At 36.7% G+C, this 23,303-nt stretch overlaps 1 protein-coding gene across 8 annotated transcripts in view; it reads left to right on the forward strand.

The window, feature by feature from the left end:
* Positions 1 to 23,303, forward strand: part of SNTG1 (syntrophin gamma 1) — a 332,486-nt gene that overhangs the window by 197,306 nt on the left and 111,877 nt on the right. For 7 of the 8 annotated variants that reach the window (XM_090137577.1, XM_031612876.2, XM_090137575.1 and 4 more), the window contains 4 exons: positions 5,138 to 5,194; positions 13,106 to 13,163; positions 16,720 to 16,763; positions 16,871 to 16,912. In XM_090137577.1, the coding sequence (XP_089993703.1) occupies positions 5,138 to 5,194; positions 13,106 to 13,163; positions 16,720 to 16,763; positions 16,871 to 16,912 (201 nt within the window). The remainder of the gene's footprint in view (positions 1 to 5,137; positions 5,195 to 13,105; positions 13,164 to 16,719; positions 16,764 to 16,870; positions 16,913 to 23,303) is intronic. The other variant, XM_090137576.1, reaches the window with a different exon arrangement.

A 23,303-nucleotide genomic window follows, 5' to 3' on the forward strand; every position in this document is an offset into this window, starting at 1 on the left:
ATACTGAAAAATTCAATACTTTGAAATCAATCAGTCCTAGGAGTAAAATTTTTACAAATAGAAATTTAGATGAGTTTCTGATTTTGGGTGTATGCTATATTGACAGTAACACATTGCAGTGAAAAAAAGCAGAGTCAGGTGCTTTTGTTCCTTAGAGTCAGTTTTAGCAGTTTGTATCACATCTGCATTTACCATGCACAGCTGCAGAGGAACCAGGATTCCCACTTGACCAGGTGTTCTGTTGCCATTCCATACTGCCAATGTTCTTCAGTTGTACAAGGAACTGAAGTAAGGAGATTTCAGCAGTTGAGCAATGCCATTGGCATCTAGACTTTTAATTCAAATCAGAGATTTGAGTGACCTGTGTATTGTTAGAATGAGTGTTTGACTGCTCAAGTCAATTAATCCAAAGAATTAAAAAAGTAAAAAGGAATAAAGCATTAGCAAAAAGATGTAAAATCTCTCTACTGGAAAATGGATGAAATTATTCAATACATTAAAAAAAAAAAAAGTGTTTTTTGTTTGTTTTTAATATGTATCACAGAATTGCAGAATTGCAGGGATTGGAAGAGACCTTAAGAGACCATTGAGTCCAACTCCTCTGCTAAAGCAGGTGCCCTACAGTAGGTCACACGGGTAGGCGTCCAGACAGGTCTTGAATATCTCCATAGAAGGAGACTCCATAGTCTCTCTGGGGTGCCTGTTCTATTGTTCTGTCGCCCTTACCATAAATATTCTTCTGAATATTTATATGGAACTTCCTATGTTCAAGTTTTAGGCTTCTTGTCCTATCTCTACAAAGCACTGAGAAGAGCCTGGCCTCATCCATTTTCCTCCCGCCTCCCTTTAGATACTTATAAACATTAATCAGATCCCCTCTCAGTCTTCTTTTCCTTAGGCTGAACAGTCCCAGGTTACTCAGCCTTTCCTCATACAGGAGATGCTCCAGGCCCTTTATCATGTGTGTGGCCCTCTGCTGGATTTCTTCTAGGAGATCCCTGTCTTTTTTGAACCAAGTAGCCCAGAACTGGACAGTTTTCCAGATGTGGCCTCATCAGCACAGAGTAGATGGGGAGGATCACTTCCCTCAACCTGCCAGCCACGCTCTTTTTAACGTGCTCTCTTTTTAATACTATATATATGTATATATACACAGACATATGTTTAGTATCACTGCAGCAGTTCCATCCACAGTGAAAACAGAGTTCTTGTTTTCTGCCTGTCAATAGTTAATTACATAGAATTCTGTGCTTTTTCTTATTATTTATTGTCACTGCATGCTCACAAGATCATTCTTCATTTCTAATCTTTAAGATGATATCTGTAATCTCAAGTTCATACTGGTATTTAAGGGAAAATTTTAATTCATCTTTAGTGGAAAACTAAAAACTATTGCCTTTCTGTTTCAGTGCATAGCTCTCAGATGAATAAGATTTTTGGCAAAACTCTTAGCTCTCCTTTCCAGTCAATGAACATATGCGTGGATGAGAAATTTTCTGAGTTACAGGCATAGAAAATGCTGACAGCTTGGCAGCAGCTTTGAGTTTTTCAATAAAATGATAACTACTTTTTTTTTTCTGTTCCAGGAAGCAGGTTGTAAAACACTCTTTGAATACTGTATCTAAAAATCCTAGGAGCTCTAACTTTCCTTTTGTTTAGTATAAAGTAGCTAATAAATGTGATAAAGGAATTATAAGCTCACAGGATTTGTTGTTAGTCTTATATCAAACTGGGTACCTTCTTATTAGGATCAAATTTGATTTATATAAACCTGGAGAAAACACAGAGATGGCATAGTTTTGGGAAGCTGAAAAAACAGTGCAAACTCAGTGATAGGGTACTACTCTGTGTAAATAAAGAGGGGAATGTATTGTACTCAATGGAGGATATAAAGGGTGAAGTAAATTTGTAAATTTTCACCTGATGTGGGCACCTACTTAGAATCATCTGTGTTGAATGTTTTTTTGGTTTTTTTTTTTTTGGTTTTTTAATTTGCTAATTATAGAGAAAACTACACTTGACCATTGCCCAAGTTTTAGATGACTTAACATTGATTAGATTGAAACTCATTATTTTTCTTCTAATGTTTTGGATAAAAGAAAAAAAAATTGATGAGAGCTGGGGTGTGATCTTATGCCAAGATTCTGGTGTCTGACAGTTTGGGAAAAGCTGTTTCATTCTATTGTTTATGTGAGGCTTCTAATTGTACAGTAGTGGATTATTGGTGGCGTAGTAATGAAATACTTAACTCTTACGTAATTCTGGTTTATATTTTTGAAGGTTGTTAATTGTTTGCATATTTATGATTGTTAGCTGTTTTGTTGTGAAGAATATGTAAGTCCTTACATTTAAGGTACACTAAAGTAACAAAATTATTTTTTGTAGGACTGCAAAGTGTGTAGAATTAGCCTCAGCTGAATACAGTGGAATACTTTGCGCATAACACATAACTAGAGCACATCTAATATACAGTATGCTCTTGAATTTCAATTCTGTTCAATAACAGTCCAGACCTGAAATATTTAATATCTGCTCTCAAGAGAGATTGAAATGAACCTAGAAAAAGTACCATATGAAAGCCTCTGATAAACTATATTGTGCTGCGAAGTTGCAATTGCTTGAATTATTTCTGACTGTTCTATTTGCTTACTGTTACACAATTTTTCCACTAAGTAATCTGTTATATTGGTAAAGCATTTTTGAAGTATATTCATTTTTAGCTCTTACAAAGTAATGCCAGGCTACAGTGTAAAATATTTATAGTTTTATGTCAGATGAGCTATTAAACTCAGGGAAAACAAAAAATAAACAACAAATGAACCAAATATTTTTATGGCTTGCTTAACTCTGAAGTTGAGTGAAAACCAGAATGCTGACTCTGCTGACTCTTTTACATAGGTATGTATATGTGTGTGTTTTGATAAGAAAGAGAACAAAAAGGAAGTTTTTATTAGTTTTTTTTTAAAAGCATAGCTCTAGCTTAGATGCCACTCTTTATACTTAATGGAGATGATGAACTTTTAAGATTTATGTTCCTTAATGAGCGTACTACTTCATTTGAAATGTATGAAGTATAATATGCTTTGTTCCATGCATGGATAATGTAATACTGTTATAGTAGTTGTCTTTAATTTAAAAGATTGTTATTTTTCAGTGTATTCTTATGTAATGTAAGTATTTTCTGTGTGATTTGAACATATATAACAAAAATATTAGAATGTATGAACTAGAATGTAGTAGTCAGTCTATTGTTCTTAACTACTTATCCAACAGGAGACAGAGCTGAAAATGGGAGGTAGCTATTAGAAAAAAATTACTGCTATCAGCAGAGCCACAGCTGAGTGTTTCATGTTCTTATGTGTAAACTCAGCTTAGATCAAACATCAAGCTGTGGTCTGTATTAGTTTATTCTGACTTTATTGCTGTCAGCATTATCTGACTGAAACCTCCTGGTGGATGAAAGGTTTTCTGAGTTGGTTTGTGCCTGGCGTAGCTCTGTGGTTTGAACTCTCTTTCTGGGCACTTTGTTAAAAAGTTCCTAGGAGGTATCAGTGAAGAGCTGAGAACGTACTTCTAGACTCTGTGCACAGCATAGATGCACACTGATGGAACAGGTTAGGCATATGTTCTTCTATTGCCACGCTGTACATTCATTAAGTTTTTAATACATTTCAATACATCTTTCTTAGAAGAAAATTAAACATTTACAAAGGTTAGTGTAAATAAATAAATGTGAAGTCTCATTTTAGGCAGCCATCTTTTCTTGGCTCTCGAAACACTGCACAGGTTTGTGCTTGCTTTTTCACAATTCATATTTGTCACAAATGTGAGAAAACTGTGTTTTCCCTCAAATTCAACGGTATCCATTTTTCAAACCTCTTACCTCCCTACCTCTTTTATTTTCTTTTTTAAATATAAAGGAGGGGAAGATAGATCTGTAAAGCTTTCAAGCTCACTCATGCTTGGCATGTTTCTCATAGGAGACAGGAGAACACTTTGTGCTTCCGTATGCTTCTTGCACTCCTCAATAGCCATTTGGACTGAATTATGATCCATCCCTTAATGTAATAAATAACATTGATAGTATATATTTTTAGTTGTGCATGCAAATCTGAATGGCACTGGCAATCTTTGCCAATTGGACTGGAAAGTATGAATGTATATATTCAGACTTAAGAAGTTATATGTATTAAATATAAAATCTAAACCACGTATGCAAGACATGAGAATTCTAGCTATTTCTTCTATTTGTGACTGGACGTATCTGCTGCTAAGATTTTCACTGCAAACCAGATTGACTTATATTAAATGGTCTTTGGGAATAAAATCAACATGAATGACAAAAAAAACATGATTTTGCTTTTTAAATGTTCGTATCTAAAGCAGACACTAGCCTACAATTATTACAGAACAAACTTTAAAGATAAGTAATAGAAAATGTGGGGTGCTTTTAATAATTGCATCTATAACAATAGCCGGTAGTTTTAATTTTTAAAGAAGAACCTCTGTGAAATCAAACAGTGACTGTGTTTCTGTTAGTCTCTTAATTTGGATCTGGAATGAACCTTGAAATGAGTTTCTGGATCATCTAAACCATTCTTGCTTTTGTTCATGTCACTGAGTGCTGTTGGAGTACCCAAGCTGTATTACTTTTTAGATGAAACTAGATTGGAGAATGTGTCTCTGGAGTGCAATTTATGTGCTTCAGCATCTAGTGTTCAGTCTGTCTACAGGAACAGTTCAGGGACAGTTGAATTGACATCTGAAATGCATGTGTTGTGGATGAAGTGTCCTGCACTAATAGTTTAACTAATAGTTTAACGATCTGTTCTTATTTCACTGCAGTATTTACTAATGCACACATTGCTATTATCGTATGAACAGAACAAATAAATTTTTGTCTGAGTCAAGCTGTTTTTCCAGACTTTGTTGTTTACTCCTGCAGCATAGGTTTCATAGGAATTTCACATTCAGGAATTTGCAAGTTTATCATTAAATGTAAAATCATTGTAGGAGGGTAGCTCAGAAAGAGCTTGATGAAATGTGATTCTAGATGTTACGGCAGAAAACACTGAATCTAACAAAACTTGATTGAACTTTTTTTTTTTTTTTTTTTTTTTTTTTTTTTTTTTTGCAGGAGAGGACAGTAACAATTAGAAGACAAACTGTAGGAGGATTTGGATTAAGTATAAAGGTAGGATGATTTTTTGGTATATTATTCCATATCACACAGGAAAGTGTCTTTGTATATAGTTAATTTTAGTTTTAATGAGGACAAACTTCGGAGGACTAGGAACAACAGATAGAATATATTTTAAAAAGTTTGATGCTATCACAATAGGGTGGCCAGCAGCTACACCGCCCTATGGAACAGAAGGCAGTGGAAAGACCATCACATTAAGATTCAAATTAACAGATCTGTAATATGATTTGATATGAGAGTTGAAAAGTGTTTGCAACTGCACAGGCTGTACTTTTATTCAGTAGCAGTCTAATTTACGTGGTTGTTAATGTTAATTTACAGTGGCAGGCACAGAGAAGAGCCAGTAAGTTCATAATCAATTCTCCTGGAAATAATATCGTATTACTTCACGACAATTCATTAGTTGGGCAGAAAGTGTTACTCCTTTCTTATATTGTTTTCTGTAGATCAAGAAATTGCAGCTATTTATCAGAATAGTTACCTTACTTTTGCTTTCCTCAGTAAGAGTTAAGAACATATGGAAGTGAAAGTGATCCTTTTTGAGGGACAGGGGGTTAATCATTTTTGTCCTCATAAGCTTTATGTAAATCTATATTGCCATTATTTTGAAAACCTTACCTTAGCTTAGAATTTCACTGTAAAGATTCAACGTTATTTTATCTTCTTAGCACAGCAGTCCTTAGCCTCAAGATGGCAATAGAAAAAAATCAAGTGTACTTCACATGAATGCAAAGAGCCTTGAATGTTGCATATAAAGTTGAAGTACAGGCTTTTCTGTGAACAGCTGCTAGAACTGACCTTATAAAAACTGACTCAGAAGAGGGATTAATGTCCATTTGTGTTGTCATTGATAAGAATATTGCTGAATAGAAATAAGAATTCTTAAAATATATCTTGGCACACTTCCTTTTATCTATTTGACCCACTAATGACCTCTTTTCAAGGAAAACTAATTGCTATTTTGTAGCCAAAATGTCTCATGAGTTTAGTCAACAGGGTGCAGTGTCCTTATAGGTTACAGTTCACTGAATAATTATGCAGTAATTGTGTCAGTTTACGATAAAGTATATGGGGGAATGAGGTTTTACTTAGTTGGTACTAAGAAATAGCTGCTAAGGGTAAATTTTGTTGTGGTTTGAAAAGCAAGTTTCATGAAGTTGAATAAAAGTAACTCAAATTGTTTTATTTTTGGTTGGCTTTTTTTTTTTTTTTTTTTTTTTTTTTTGGTTATACTTTACAGTAGGTTATCTTTTAAAATTAAAATTGTGAAAAGAAATTAAGATCACTTTGTATTTAAGTATCAGGTAAATAGGAGAAAAATAATCACTGACATATAGAAATTATGAAGTGAATGGATGGATGGTCTTTCTTAAAGTAGTGGCATTTTTTTAGAGCAAAATATCCACTGTTCTGAATAAATTTCTTGGAAGCTGCAAAAGGATTTAAAAGTGCCAATGTGACTATGGATTTTTCAGATTATGAGTTCAACCTCGGAAGATATCTTTATGCATTCATGAAAGACCATATAAACTGAATAAGGTCCTATTTCTGTTAAATAATCTATATTAAAAGAAGCTGCAACAGAATTTACAAATCATAGCATTAAATTATTAAACATAGCTTCCAGTTTTACTGCCAAGTTGTTTTGATCATAATTAATAAGGTAGTGGAGCTACATACATTCAGGCTTGAATAGATATTTTCTTTTCAGTTTTTAGAATGACTAATGGCCAGATGAAGATTGTTAGTTACTTTAACAGATATTGCTTCAACAGATGTCGTTAAGTAGACAGATCTTTCTCAATAAAATGCATTCAAACTCAGTCAGATGGTATAGATTAGATAATGAAAACGGTGAGAATAATTCCATGGTCTGCAGTATTCTGTAAGTGTGTTTGAAGTAAGATGATTGTGCTTGTTCTAAGAGTCAATGAACTCAGGTCCTATTTTGCTAGATTTTTTTTTTATTATTATTATTTTTATTTTTTGTGATCACATATTCTTAAAAAATAAGTAAATAGATGAGCAATTGGATATTAAATTCTACCTAAAACAAAGTATTCTGTATAAGCTTATATTACCATATTTAACTTGTAGTAGGAAATAGAAATGGAACTTAAATGATGCTTTTTGTAGTTTTCTAGGCAAGCTGTGTGAATGCTCACTGACAATGACTTTTTGGGTATGCAGTGTAAGTTCCAAGTATACTGAAAAGTGTCAGCTTTCTCTTTTAAAAGGTACCAGTCAATCTTCTTGAAGATGAGTAATAGTTTGCTATTTTGTTTTGGTTTGTTTGGGAAAAATACTGAAATAATAATAATAATAATAATAATAATTATAATTATATATATATATATAATAGGAAAAAAAAGTATGTTGTGAAAATGACTTAAAGTAGGGATCTACAAGTTACCCTGAAGGAAAGGCTGCTATGAGAGCCAAACCTGCTTCATATGGTTCATGAAGTTTATCTCACGGCATGTAAAGAAGTCTTAACGTACCCAAGCTTTATCTTTTCAGGATCTAGGAGATACGATATAGATGTCTCAAAACAAAACCCGTAACTATTAAATTTGAGACCTAGGCAAAATGCTAGTGGTGGAGGAATAGTAAGGAAATTCTGCACCTGATCCTGACTGATTATTTTTTCGTGCCTGGTGTTTGTTTTCATTTTTGGCACTCACTTGTACACTCATAAAGAAAATCATGACTCTGTATGTAAGTATACTTGCTGAGGTATCACATTTCAAGTATTGAAAGTCCCTATGCTTTATAGAGAAGAGAAATACTGCCATAAGGATATACCGGGACCCAAATTTCTGTATACATCTGGAAACCAAAGCAGCTTAGTTTTGGGTGGCCAATTAGGTTTTTCTTTTTTCCCCTGTTCTTGTGCCTGTGAACCAGCTCCTGTACTTTTGTAGTTTCTTCTTTTATGAAAAAACATCACTGATCACTTTGTTTTAAGACTTGATCCCAAGTGCTGTAGTGCTTCACTTTCTGCAGCGGATGTGAAGTGAGCAGCTGTAGCTGATCAGCCATCATAAATTAACCATCCGTGCTTGATAGTCAGCTTGTTGAACCTTTCTATCTGTGTTAGGGCTTTTGGAAAGGTGCTTAAACCAACGAGCCATGCAGGCTAGGTGGGATAACCCACCTGATCTCCATTACTCAGCTGCCACTTCTTGATGCCAACAACTTATGCCTTAAGCACGATTCTTACTTTAGTCACCACATGTTTCAGAAGCTCAGTCTGGTTTTAAAAGTTTTGAATAAATGTGAATGTAATGTATCCCCTGCTACTGCTATAAATGGGGCAGGGAACAGTAGCAAACCCCTTCTGACTCAGCAGCAGTGCAAATAATGTGACAAAGTCTTAGGGCTTTTGTGTTTGTTTTGGTGAATTTGTCTCCCACAGCCTCCTGTATTACAGCAGTTCTGTGTCTCAAGTTATTTAAAGATGAGTGTTATCTGAGCTCTTTCTTTCTGTCTTATCTGAGATGTGAGTTATAAGTGTACAGTGGTTAATGCCTCTCACTTGAAAGTATTTGCTTGTGCTTTGAGGTGAATTTGTCTAGTTTTGGCATTCAGCTGAAGAATATTGTCATCTGTTTTTTCCTGTTAATTTGATTGTCTGTTTGCTACCAGAAATCTTACATGAACAAGTCACTTTCTCTTAAATGTCTTATCCTACCTTAAATATTTTTGGCTTTCTTCAATTTATTACTTTCTTTCTCTCTCTTTCCCTTCCCCCCCTACCCCCCCTTCCCCTTTTTTTTTTTTTCCTTTTTTTTTCTTCAGAGCAGAAAGAAGTTAGTAAATTCAAAATGAAACTCCCCTGTCTTTTTTTTGTGATTTCTTTGTGGAGAGAAAACTCTTTTGTGTTCTAACTTAGATGCTCCAACTAAGTTGTAAAAATCAGATTCATCTTAAAAAAACTACTTACAAAATTGATTTTTACACAAGATCTGAAACTAAGCCCTTTTAAAAATTGATTACAATCCACTCTTTGTACGTTTGATAGAAAAAATACTGTTTTGTGTTCTGCTGTACTTCATTTTACTGAAGTTAATGGTGAAAGTTAATTAAATTTGGAGCAGACCTGATCTGTTTCACACTGCTCAGAAGGAATTATTTTCTCATTTCTGAAGCCCCTTTAAAACCCTCATTAATAAACCTCTGTGAGAAGGAATAGTCATGGAGTAAAATTTAGAAATTGATGACTGCAGTGTAGTATTTCAGTATTCATCACATCTCTGACAAGTTTGAGTTGCAGAGATTTGACACAAGAAGCTGCAAAGTGTATGACTTATGAAAGAACATCGTGTTTCTTAATAATTGTAGAGTGTAGTGTTCTTGGGGAAATAGGCACTAGAAGTAATAGTTCATTAAATTAATTAAAGTTTGCAGTTACAGGCTGACTTCTAGATACCAGAACTCTGTACTGAGCCATTATCATGCTTCTCTTTTGATCATTCTTTATACAATGAATTTTATTACATATCTTCTAAGATTGTTTGACTTCTTAAAGTGTGTCTACATAAAATATCTATAAAGGTACTGTTCTGAATACACCTTTGAATATATTCAGATAATTTTCTTCATATCCATTCATTCTGTGATAATCTTTGTTATGAGAACATTTTCTCTGCATTTCAAGTGGAAACAATAAAAGTTAGAAAGCACTGTTTAATGTTGGAAATATCTACATAATTTTTGTATCTCTGTATCAGGACGGTATCTCTGATAAAAGCAGATTTTTTTTGCGATTGCTATGGTGGGCATCGCGCATGCAGGAGCACCCTTAAGGACACAGTGACAGCTTTTTGTACCTTGTTTCCCCCTTTGCCTGTCCCCCTCTCCTGTTTCCCCATTGTCTGGGTACTCCAGGTTCACAATCTTATCAAAGTTTACATTTGTTAATTGGTTTGTTATCTAGTGTCAGTCAGTAGCCACCCTGTTGTTTTCAAGATGTCTCAGTGGTCTTCTTGTCCTATTGATATGGTGATTTTCTTCAAAGTCTTCGTTAAACAAAGAGCACTGGGGGGCGGGGTGATGCCAGGCCTTCCCTATGTCTCTTCAGGTGCTTCCTTGGGCATGTCATGCCTTGTTCTCTGGTTTGATCAGTCTCGTGCAGGATATTCTTGCAATGTGTATGATGAAATATATATGTATACACTTATGTACTGAGTGTGCATTACTAGGGAAGGTTCTTCTAGAGGATGAGTGATGCAAACTATCAGAGACATCCCCTCCAAGTAAAGTAGAAAGACTCCCAAAAAGAACTATGACAGCAGAGACGGTGAAATAAAAAAAAATTATCCAATTCTAATGCAGAAACAACATTTGATTCCCACATTTAATAGGTGAATTATCTAGCTTTTAGTTTACAAATCTATCCAGGTAAACTATTATATCAAACAGTGAAGTTGCAAAGGGATAATTAACACTAGCATGTTGTTGTCTGTATTGTTTAATTGTTAGCATGTTACCTGTCATGATATTGCTTATGCCAACTAGAATTTTGAGATAAGACTGTTCATGATCACAGATCAGAACATTACATGAACCACTTCCAAAAGACAAAATGCATCACGTCATTCTATTTCAGTCTCGAAGACAATTTGTCTACATAGACATGAGCCATACTGTTAAGCAAAAAGGGCCAGAGAAGTGATTGTCTCTCTCAGCTCCGTGCTGGTGCAGCATTAGCTCATCTACCAACATGTAGTTTTGTGCACTCAAATGCCAGTGATTAAAGCTTCCTTTACTTCTTTTAATAGGACCATCTCTGGAGCTGGGCAGCCACTTTTATTCCAGGCTAATACTTGCACAACTTTTCTGCTTGAGGAACAGTGGCAAAGAAAATTTCTGTTACAAAGAGCAGTGGTAGAATCTGAAAACTGAGTCATTAAGCCTTCAGTAATGTTAACTGACGTATTTGTCCCTCTGCTGGTCTGGGATTGTAACTGTGTGTCCACACTAGAGTAGGGAAATTTTAAGAGTTGAAAAGTAGCCATTGTTTCCAGAGCTTTCAGAAGCAGTGTATCTCTTGAGCCTGTAAAGCCATAATTCATGCACTTTTACAGAGAATCAGACATGTATGAGGTAATGAGTCATAAGATTAATTCAAAAAGGATCCTTTATAATGACTGGAAGTGGTTGCAGAAAGGGGTCATTTTTTTGTTTTTCAGAAACATTAAGAGATGCTTCTTCAAAACTGCTGTGAAAATGGAGTTAGATATAGAAAGTGAGAGGACAAGTTGGCGCCCATACCTGTTTGGTTTAGGAATAACAGGAATTCCCCTCTTTACTGGAGAGCTGAGTTGAATCAGGGAGAGGACGGTTTACTGAGAGAAAAAGACCTTAGTTATGTTGAACTTTAATCACTGAACTCCTTGGCTGAACTTCAAATGTCTTGCATAGTGAAATATTTTTGTAGCATATTGAAGACTTAGAGAGGGAACTGACATTTGTTTGTTTGAAAAATATAGAAGAAATTAAATGTGCATGTAGCTGAGGAAAACTCTGAAGGAATTAAAGAAAGTCTTATTAATTTAGTGATCTTCAACTGATTATCTAAAGTGAAGCCAGTGTTTACAACTGCTGTTTCTATGGTGAAAACCATCCAAAGATATTTAACAAGTTACAATGCTGCAAAATGTTGAGTTTCAATCTGTAAAGCTGACTGAAATGAAAGCAACATCATGGTTTTTGTGGAGACCATGACCATCTGGGACGTGTGCAGTGGCAGAGGTGAAAGGCTCTTTCTTTGTATAAATAGAATTTAAATACTTTATGAGACTGCCCATAGAAGAGGAATACACAGAAGCATGTTTTCTATGGTTTTCTTTTTGTCTATTCCATAACAGATAAAGATGTTGAGTGCAGGTCTCTGTTCAGTTTCAAACAATTGGTTCCTGCATGAAGAGGGGATCTGTATTAATCCTTAGAACATCAAAATATCCAGGTCAGACCATTCAACTCATTGACACAGAGTGCCTGGACCTAAGGAGTCTGTAGTTTTCAAACAAACAAAAGAAAAATAAGCAAACATTGAACCAGGATTCTTAGGCAAAATGACAGTGTGGCATATTGTCATTTCTGATTATCTGAATTTGTACAGGTTATGTTCAGGCTGGCACTTTGATGTTGTCTTCAAAGGAAGAAAAATATTTGTGATTCTGTTACATACTTGTCTTTTTCTTTCTATGAGTGTGCTTTCCATTTAAGGTTTCTTTTTAATACCTTCAGCACCATAAACGTTTCCAGTTTCACTAGGATAAATTGAATGAAACAACAGCATTGAATTGCTGTCAAACTGTTGAATTATCATTCAACTTTCCTTTATTTTTCCCGCATTTATTGAACACCTACTGTTCCACTTAATGTTTTCTTTTTCTGTTCCTTGTTACTTATCCCACTGCTTTGCTCATTCTTTGTTCATGTGTGACAGAGATGGAAGCAAATAAAGACTGCTTTTGAGATGAAAGTCCAAACTTGCTTTTCTTGGGCTTTTGTTTACATGTTTCTTACCAGCATGAAAACTGAGTGTTCACAGCATGGTTGCTATTGTGGTGTGATGGCCATTCTGCCTTTGTAGGACACAGTTTCATACATTAAACTGTCCAAAAATTGTAGAAACTGGTGTTCTTCAAGTCTTGTTCACTTCCTTGGCCAGTTATGGAACCCGGGAGCTTCTTCATGAGAAGCAATAAGAAGTAAGGAATTAATCCAAATCAATTCTATATTAGAATTAGGAATAGACAAAAAGAAGAAAATGTGGTTTCAGAATTATTTTCTCAGTCTCTCTGAAACCAAGTTACAGAAAGGGTAAAATATAATTTCAAGCAAAAAGATATTTCCAGTGACTCACGAGATTGCTGTTTATTTTATTTTCAGGGTGGAGCAGAACATAATATTCCAGTGGTCATTTCTAAGATTTCCAAAGAACAACGAGGTGAGTGTCAGATTAGTGCACTATGTCTTGATATGCTCTTTAGAACAAAGTGTTCTAAATATTGAGATTCTTCAGGAAGTGGTAAATAAATGCTATTGATTTCTCTTTCCATGACATCATGATTTCTCTTTTCTTTAGAACTATTCTCTATAAATATACAAAACTCATTTGGAGAAGTTTCTAAACATTGTCTTCAAATGATCTTTTAAATGTTCTTGTAGAGCATAATTTGTAAGGGAAAAAAATATTCATGAAAATATTTAATAACTTTAAGCAGTGCAAAAATTAATACTTCTGTCTTTTATTTCTAAATGCTTATTGCCAGAAAGAAGTAGCATATTGAAAGTTTGATCATTAAAATATGTGAATGCAAGAAGAGAAAGCATGTCATTTTATACTGGATAGTAGGATAGTACTCGGGTGGGTAGTGGCAGAATCTTGATAATACCCTTTGCTATTTCAACATAGACTCGTCGAATCACAAAATGGCCTGGGTTGAAAAGGACCACAATGATCATCTAGCTTTCAACCCCCTTCTATGTGCAGGGTCACCAACCATTAGACCAAACTTACTGGAGCCACATCCAGCCTGGCCTTGAATGCCTTCAGGGAAGTGGCGCCCTCAGCCTCTCTGGGCAACCTGTTCCATTGTGTCACCACCTTGGAGCAAAAAAATTCTTCCTGATATCTAACCTAAATCTCCCCTGTCTTTGTTTAAAACCATTCCCCCATGTTCTATCACTATGCATCCTTGCAAACAGCCATTCCCCCTTCTGTTTATATGCTCCCTTCAAGTACTGGAAGGCCACAGTGATGTCTTCTCCAAGCTAAACAAGCCCAGTTCCCTCAACCTTTGCTCACAGGAGAGGTGCCCCAGCCCTCTGATCATCTTAGTGGCCCTCCTCTGGATCCATTCCAAGAGCTTCATATTTTCCTTGTACTGGGGGCCCCAGGCCTGGATGCAGTACTCCAGATGGGGCTTCATAAGAGCCGAGTAGAGGGGGACAATCACCTCCCTCTCCCTGCTGGCCACCCCTTTTTTAATGCAGCCCAGGATATAGTTTGCCTTCCAGGCTGCAAGCACACACTGCTGACTCATGTTCAGCTTCTCGTCCACCAGAACCCCTAAGTTCTTCTCTGCAGGGCTGCTCTTAAGGAGTTCTTACACCTGGGATTGCCCTGGCCAAGTACAGCATTTTGCACTTGGCTTTGTTGAACCTCATTAGGTTCACATGGGCCCATTTCTCCAGTCTGTCCAGGTCCCTCTGGATAGCTTCCTTTCCCTCCAATATATTGACCGCACCAGTCAGCTTGGTGTCATCTGCAGACTTGCTCGATTCCATTGTCTGTGCCACTGATGAAGATGTCGAAGAGCACCAGTCCCGAGACTGACCCCTGAGGGACACTGCTTGCGACTGGCCTCCACTCAGACATAGAACCGTTGATCACAACCCTTTGGCTGTGACCAGCTGACCAGTTCTTAATTCATCTAGTAGTCTATCTTTTGAATCATACCACTCCAATTTAGAGAGAAAAACATTTGATGCTGCGGTCTGTAAACTTTTGCAGCAACTGATATATAGCAAAATAAGTACTGTATGAAGTCTTTAATCATGCATATTTTTAACTGCCAATGTTTTGAAATTGTTAGAATGATATATAAGCTATGAAGATGGGTTCTTGTTAGATGACTTGTGATGCACTCGATGAAGGATCAAGGTTGTGAAGAAGTACTTCTAGGGTGTATTTATGATCTTTGTTATGTTTATGTGTATTTGTGTATATAAGCATAAGCAAACTTGGAAGCATTTTCCTCCATCTGCGTACAGTAATTTTGGAATGCTGCTTCTGCACAACTAAAAAGTTCAACTAGAAAAAAAAAAAACTCATATTCACCCACACACTGTAGATAAAGAAATGAAATACTGAGAACTGAAAGCTGACCCTGAAATGTAGATGTGATACTCGTGTATAGAGATGCTGCAGTGTAGCAGAGAATGAGCCCCTAAGGAAAACAAAAAGGTTAGTCTTAAGAAGTGACTCCATTATTTTCAGTATAAATATAAGTGTGTAATACATAATAATGTGGCATATATTGCCTGTGCTAGTTATTAAAAAGCTATTAAGCACTGCAGGAAAAATAAGAAACATAGATCGAAGTTTAATTGAGCACACCAAAGTGCACACTGTTTCCTTTTATTATTTTTTGTTTGTTTGTTTGTTTTGTTTTTTTAGAGCAATGCATTATTTCTAACTTCAGTACATACTCAAGGTATAAACTCTGTTACTGCTTTCAATAAAAATACTAGTGTTCAGAGAGCTAGTTGCGAGGGATGTCTCTGCTGTAGAACAAGGCTATGCAAGTGTCATCTCTGCTTGGCATCTTGGAAAATGCTGTTTAACCTAGAATCTGTACCTCAGAATATTGGAGGCTTAGTTCTTCCCTTTTACCAATTGGATTCTGGTTCATTTTTTAGGCCTCTAAACAAGAATGTGATAGTTCATGCAATTCATACCAACCATGTTGTATGTAGGTAATTAAGTCATATGTAATCTGTTAGTACATGTAAACCCCATGTCTAAAGAGGAATATTGAGATACACATTTCTTAAACATAAAATATATTAGAAAATCCTCTCAAAATTTAAGAATCCATTGTTGTATCTTGCCTAATAAAGCCAGACCTTCAAATATCATAATTTATGTGAATATCAATGCCAGTCTCTCAACTCATGTAAAGAAGTAAAAATTAGTTGGATCAAGTCAAGTTTCAGACTTTTCTAAACAGCATTTTCTGTGATGTTTTAAAATGCTATAGACAAATAATTCCATGTATTCTGTTAGTATTCCTTAGTTTTCATGTTAGAGATTATATATTTCTTTATAGACACTTAACCTTTATTATATTAATTCTGTGTTTATGAAGTGCATTTGATAGCTCTGTAATATAACTAAATATTTTAAAATGTTAATTTTTGAATCAGTTTTTGTTAATTCCCTTATGACTTGAAGGGTATCTATTTTAAAAATCAAGTCCAGTTTTTATGGTGATTTTGTACAACATCCTGATTGTTTAGCTCTTGAACAGAGAATAACGTATGAGTTAACCAAAGACATAGGATCAACAGTTTCTTTGATAAAATCTTACAAGTTAAACGGTGTCTTTCATAAGTAGCTCTAGAGTTCTTTTCCCACAAAGCTTCTAAGAAATCATGTCTCACAGGTAAATAGGACCTAGTTCTGCAGTCATTCTGTTTTCAGAAAAGCATGCCATACTTCACCATTATTGCCCAAAAGATGCTATACATTGATGGAAGATGTTTTGGAGTTTTGTTACTTGGGATGAAAGAACTCTTTCACTGAAATAATGAAAGCTGGTGTTTGAGGATTAATAAGATTCCGAATATCTACTTAGAAGCTACCTATTGCCTTTTTTTTTGTTGTTTATTTAAAAAAAAAAAAAATATGCAAAAACCTAAATGAAATGTAAATTTAAGTGCAAGAAATATGGGATATTTTGTGCAAATTGAGTGAAAAATATGCTTTCTATTTTCAGCTGAACTTTCAGGTTTGCTCTTTATAGGAGATGCAATTCTGCAGGTGAGTGAACTTGGAAGAACTTTTATGTATAATTTTCTAGAAAAGTGAAATAAAATCTATACTTATGAAATGTAGAGTAAGTCTTCTCTTTATCTTTTTAATAACAGATTAATGGAATTAATGTGAGAAAATGCAGGCATGAAGAAGTGGTGAGCTTTTCTGTTTTTCAGTCTACATTTTGTCTATTGTAGTTATTGAGATGACAGCAGTACACTGGTTTCAGTTGTATTATTGTTATTCCTAAAAAAAAATAGACTGTACCTTCTTGTTTAGAAAATCTTTTATCTTCTTTGTGGACTTGTTATAATTACTGTTCTCAGATTGTGTATTAAAGGTGGTTACTTTATTATGAGGATTTTAGTTGTATGTTTTCCTAATCGTTCTTCTTCTGGCTTATACCTATCAAATTTCAGTACTGCTAAACCTTTCTGGTTGTGCGAGGTCATTTTAATTTCAGAAGTCATAATTTGCACTATGTTGGGATTTATTTGTTGTTTTAAAACCTGTTTAAAATCAAAACAAAGCATTAGTCTGGCTTCCATTCTCTGGCTTTAATTTATGAGGATGCTCTCCTTGTTTATAAGGGTAGAAATGAACCGAGTACTAAGGAGATTCCTCTTAGAGCAGGCATGTGTATTTGAGTTTTAAAAGTAATGTCTTATATTTGGCTGTTTGATTGTCCTTAAGGACTTTCAGAAGTAGGAAACACTAAACTTGAGAAATAATGCCATGAATGGAAGATTACCAAAGATTACTAAAGAAATTATCTTTTATTTCTGTTTAGGTCCACAGAAACTATAATTGTGAAGCTCATTTTATCGATTTATAAATGTTCTGTATTTAATACTGTATTCTGTTTTATGACAGATTGATAAATGTATGCCATTCAGGTATAGAAAGCACAAGTTGATGAAATTCTGATAAACAAATAAGTGCAGGCTGAAAGACAAAAAGAATGCACTCTTCCACCTCTTAGAATGCATTTATGCAGTGGTTTTGTGCTGGAAATTTGTGTTGCAAATCATTCATCATTCCTTAGAACTGTCAACAGTTTATTGGCTGGTTCGGCCCAGTTCTGTGAGTAGCAGGGCAGAGGGATTTCACAAAATCCGTGCCTCCAGAAAAGGGAGACAGGGGACCCCAAAATAATTAAAAACAGTGGCAACGATCTGAGGAGAAACAAGCTAATTTACTAAATATGATATCAGAATGCAAGGTAACACACTATAATACAATATAATTAGAATTGAAGCTAATAAATCAAATATAATGAGAGAGAGAGAATGTCCAAAAGGTGGAAAGGCCTCACCATAACACTGAGGTGAGATGCGCAGTCTGGTTGAGCAGCAGGGAAGAGAGCCTGATGAAGATGAGGACATGGTGACTTTGCCAGGCTTGTATCTCCTCTTTGACTGCAAAGCCTCCTGGAGTATGTAGTTCTTCTCTTCTGGACAGCTGCCTGGAACTGGAGCATTAACAGTTTAACTCCCAGTACACTACATGGTGTTATGATGTGGAATACTGATAACCAAAAGTCATAAAACCATGATAAGAACCTTAATCCATCTTCTATATAAAAGAATAACATTCATATTTGCCTTAGTTTTAAGCTTTGGCTGTGCAGTAGTGGCCAGATTTTAATCTTTTATAGGATTACTATAGTTTTGTTTTAATGCTTTAATATGGTAAATATCTCAATGGGATTTCAATGTGATGTTGAAATTTCAAGACATGAGATGTTAACAAAAGTGCAGACCTGCATATAAAAAGTCAAATTAAAACTGGTAAGTTCATTCAAAACTGCCCAAAAGGACAGATTCACATAGAGTAGCCAATATCATTTTATTTTATACCTTTTTAGTCCCACATAATGTTCTTCTCAGACTCCTTATAAATAATGTTATTTGAATAAGAATAATAACACAGCAAAGGTGTTACCTTACTAGTTATGAATGTGCCATGGTGTATATACAAGTACTTGTTCAAATAATAGTACTTGGACAAATAATAAGTACTTGAACAAATAATTTCTAAGAATGAAGAATTGATATTGGCCAATATTTAAGTAATCTATGTAACATTTTTTAAACTAAGATCTGCAGAGGAAGAGATATAAAACAAACATAAATGCCAAATTTTTATTTTTATTTTTATTTTTTTTTTCAGAAACATTGAATTTAGTATGATCATAGAATCACAAGATCACAATAGTTAGAAAAGACCTCTAATTATTACCTCGAGTATTGTGTTCAGTTTTGGGCCCCTCACTACAGGAAAGACAATGACGCCCTGAAGCGTGTCCAGAGAAGGGCAACGAAACTGGTGAGGGGTCTGAAGCACAATTCCTATGAGGAATGGCTGAAGGAGCTGGGATTGTTTAGTCTGGAGAAGAGGAGGCTCAGGGGAGACCTCATTGCACTCTACAAATTCCTGAAGGGAGGTTGTGGTGAAAAGGGGTTTGGCCTCTTCTCCCAGGCAACAAACAGGACCCGAGGAAATGGCCGCAAGTTGTGTCAGAGGAGGTTTAGGTTGGACATGAGGAAAAACTTTTTCTCTCAGAGAGTGGTCAGGCACTGGAATGGCCTGTCCAAGGAGGAGGTACAGTCGCTGTCCCTGGCAGTGTTCCAGAGGCATCTGGATGAGGAGCTGCGAGATATGGTTTAGTAGCTTGTGGTAGTGTGAAGATGGTTGGACTAGATGATGATCTTATAGGTCGTTTCCAACCTTGTGATTCTATGATTCTAATATCCTCCACTCCGACTGTCCACCTATCATCAGTATCATCACTAAACCATGTCTCTCAGTACATCTAGATGTTTCTTGAACATCTCCAGAGATGGTGGCCCCATCACCTCCCTGGGCAGTCTGTTCCAGTGACTGACCACTCTCTTGCAGAAGTAGTATTTCCTAACATCCAAACTGAATCTCCCCTGGCACAACTTGAGACTATTGTCTCTAGTCCTATTGCTAGTTATGTGAGAGAAGGGGCTGACTCCCACTTCACTACAACCTCCCTTCAGGTAGTTGTAGAGGGCGATAAGGACACACCTGAGCCTCCTCTTCTCCACACTAAACAATCCCAACTCCATCAGCTTCTCCTCATAAGACTTGTGCTACAAATCCCATGCTAGCTTTGTTACCCTTCTCTGAACATCCTGAGGGCCTCAATATCTTTCTCTTAGTGAGGGGCCCAGTACTTGAATACAGCCTTACCAGTGCCAAGTGCAGAAGGATGATCAGTTCCCTGTTCCTACTGGCAGCACATTTTCTGATACAAGCCAGGATGCCATTGGCCTTCTTGGCCTCCTGGGCACATTGATGGTTCGTGTTCAGCTGAACATCAGTATTCCCAGGTCATTTTCCTCTACACAGTCTTCCAGTAACTCTGTCCCAAGCCTGCAGCATTATCTAGGGTTGTTGTGGCCAAAATGCAGGACTCAGCATGTAGTCTTGTTGAACTTCATCCCATTGGTCTCAGCCCAGCTATCCCATCTGTCCAGATTGCTCTGTAGGTCCTTGCTATCCCCAGGCAGATCAACACTTCATCCCAACTTGGTGTCATCTGCAAACTTACTGAGGGTGCACTCAGTGCTCTCATCCAGGTCAACAGTAAAGATACTGAACAGAACAGGCCTCAACTCCGACCCCTAGATAATATCACCACTCCTGACCAGTCACCAGCTGGATTTAACTCCATTCAGCATGAATCTCTGGGATTGGTCAAGCCAGTTATTTACCCAGCAAAGAGTCTACCTGTCCAATCCATGAGCTGCCAGCTTCTCCATGAGAGTACTGTGGGAGACATGTCGAAGGCTTTGCTCAAGTCTAGGTTGATTATGTCAACAGCCTTTCCTTCATCCACTAGGCAAGTCACTCTATCACAGAAGGAGATCAGGTTGGTCAAGCAGGACTTGCCTGTCATGAACCCATGCAGGCTAAGCCTGATACCCCCACTGTACCACATATGACATGTGATCTCCCTCAAGATGATCTGTTCCATAACCTTTCCTGGCACCAAGGTCAGGTTGACAAGCCTGTAGTTCCCCAGATCCTCCTTACAGTCCTTCTTGTAGATGGGAGTCACATTGGCAAGCCTCCAAACCTCTGAGACTTCTCCGGTAAACCAGGAACATTGATAGATGATGAAAAGTGACTTGGCTATCACCTTCACCAGCTCTCTCAGCACCCTCAGGTTGATCCCATCTGTTCCTATGGGCTTGTGGCCATGAAGGTGGAGTATTAGATTCCTGTTTCCACCTGGATCTTGTGGGGGTTTATTCTGCTCCCCATCCTGGACTTCCAGGTCAAGAGGTAGAGTACCCTGGGGATAACTGATCTCACTTTTGAAGACAAACTTAAAGAAGGCATTGAGAACATCAGCCTTTTCCTTATCCTCAGTGGTCACATCCCCTGCCACATCCAGTAAAGGACAGAGATTCTCCTTAGTCTTCCTCTTGCTTTTCATGTATTTGTAAAAATATATTTTGTTCTCTTTTACCCCTATGTCCATGTTGAGTTCAAGCTGGGCTTTTGCCCTTCTAATTTTTGTCCTGCACATCCTGACAACTTCTTTATACTGTCCCCAAGTTGTCCAACCCTTCTTCCACAGGAGGTAGATTCTTTTTTCTCATGAAGCCTCAGGTAAAGCTTCCTGGCCATCCACACCAATCTTCTTCTTCTTTGCTGGCTCATGTTATGGCACACGGGGGGATAGCCTGCTCCTGCTCCTTTAAGACATCATTTTTGTGGAGTGACCAGGCTTCCTTCACCCTTCAGGACTGAATCTCAAGGGATTCTCTCTACTGGTGTCCTGAATAGTTCAAAGTCCACCTTTGGGAATTTCGAGGTAGCAGTTTTGCCGCCCCCAAGAATCAAGAACTCTACCATTTCATGATAACTCTGTCCGAGACAGCTCCCAACTTCCACATCTCCCACCAGTCCTGCTCTGTCTGTGAACAGCAGTTCTAGTCGGGCACCTTCTCTGGTGGGCTCTCTTAACAGCTGCATCAGGAAACTTCCACACACTCTACAAACCTCCTAGACTCCTTCTGTTCTGTACTGTATTTCCAGCATATATTGGGGAAGCTGAAGTCCCCCATGAAAACAAGAACTGGAGATCATGCAAGTTCTGCCAGCTGCTCATGGAATGTCTCATCTGTCTTTTTATCCTTATTAGGCGGCCTATAACAGACCCCCCACCAGGATGTCTGCCTTGTTGACCCTCCCCCTGATCGTTACCCATAGAGACTCATTCCCAGTACCAAGCTCAACAACATCAAAGCACTCTCTAACATAGAGAGCCGTGCCACCTCTCCTTCTTCCTTCCCTATCCCTCCTGAAGAGCTTATCATCCACTGCAGCACTTCAGTTGTGGGAGCAATCCCACTTGTTTCTGTAATGGCAACCAAGTCATAGTTTGCCTGCTGCACAGTGATGTACATGTATGTGTAGTGAATTTGCTGTAAAGTCTGATTATAATATGTGCTGGTTTATTAATAATAGATCTGGTAGTTCATTGTACATTTAAGTAGGATTTTAGGCACAGACCTGACTAAGGAGCAGATACAGAAACTAGTTTCCCAGCAGGAGTTACAGGTAGATTTTGTCTGCAGCATGTTCCATGAACTTTGAGCTGTTACAGCACTCGTATGCTAATCTTTATCAAATATGGGATCCATTGTCCTAATGTCAAAGTAACAGAGAAAATGCGAAGTATGTAGAACATAGTTGCTCACAGCATGGATTAGAACTGCAATGAATACTTAATGTCCAATCCTTACCACATCTAGGTACTTTTAAAATGGCTGTGCAGGGTCCATAATGTCAGAGTTTTGTTTCGTTCTGATCATAATTCCTTTTTTCTGAATCTAGTTAAGACTTAGCAGGTATCATATGATGAGAGAATATATTAACATTTTGAGTTGCCCTGATGTCTTAGAAAATATTTACTGTGAAGCAGTAGGAAAGATTTTCCAGTGTGTAAAGTTGAAGCTTCCCATAGGAAATTCTGATGTGTATACATTATCTGCACTTTGAATGCAATGTGTGTTCATTCTTTTTCTTTTCTAGATCCAACGCTTATTGCTGTTTGCAAAAACATTTTAAGCAAATGTCCTATCCTCATAACTCGGTAATGAAAAATTCTGCATAATGATCAGTGCAGCCTGTAATATTACACTGATTACTAATTAGCTAAATATGGTGTTTCACTATACTGTTTTTACTCTGCTACACAAATAAAACTATTTTTCGATTTGAATTTCAAAAATAAGTCGTTTTATCAAATTAGGACAGTCTTTCATAATAGGGAGAATCTTTCTCTGATATGCAACAAACTTAGTTGACTTAACTTTTGTGGGCACCTGTGATATCCTTTGTTGTCTTCCATTAGTTACTAAGTCTGGTAATAAAGCATCCAGTGGAGCACAGATTGTGTTATCCCAAAAGCACATTACAATCTGAAGCCTGAATATGAAAAATCAATAGGTAGATAAGACTTATAAGGCTGAATATGTAGGCTTACTTTTTTTTTTTTGTTTA

This window comes from Phasianus colchicus, chromosome 3, assembly GCF_987193195.1.
Source record: "Phasianus colchicus chromosome 3, bPhaCol1.hap1.1, whole genome shotgun sequence".
NCBI lineage: Eukaryota > Metazoa > Chordata > Aves > Galliformes > Phasianidae > Phasianus > Phasianus colchicus.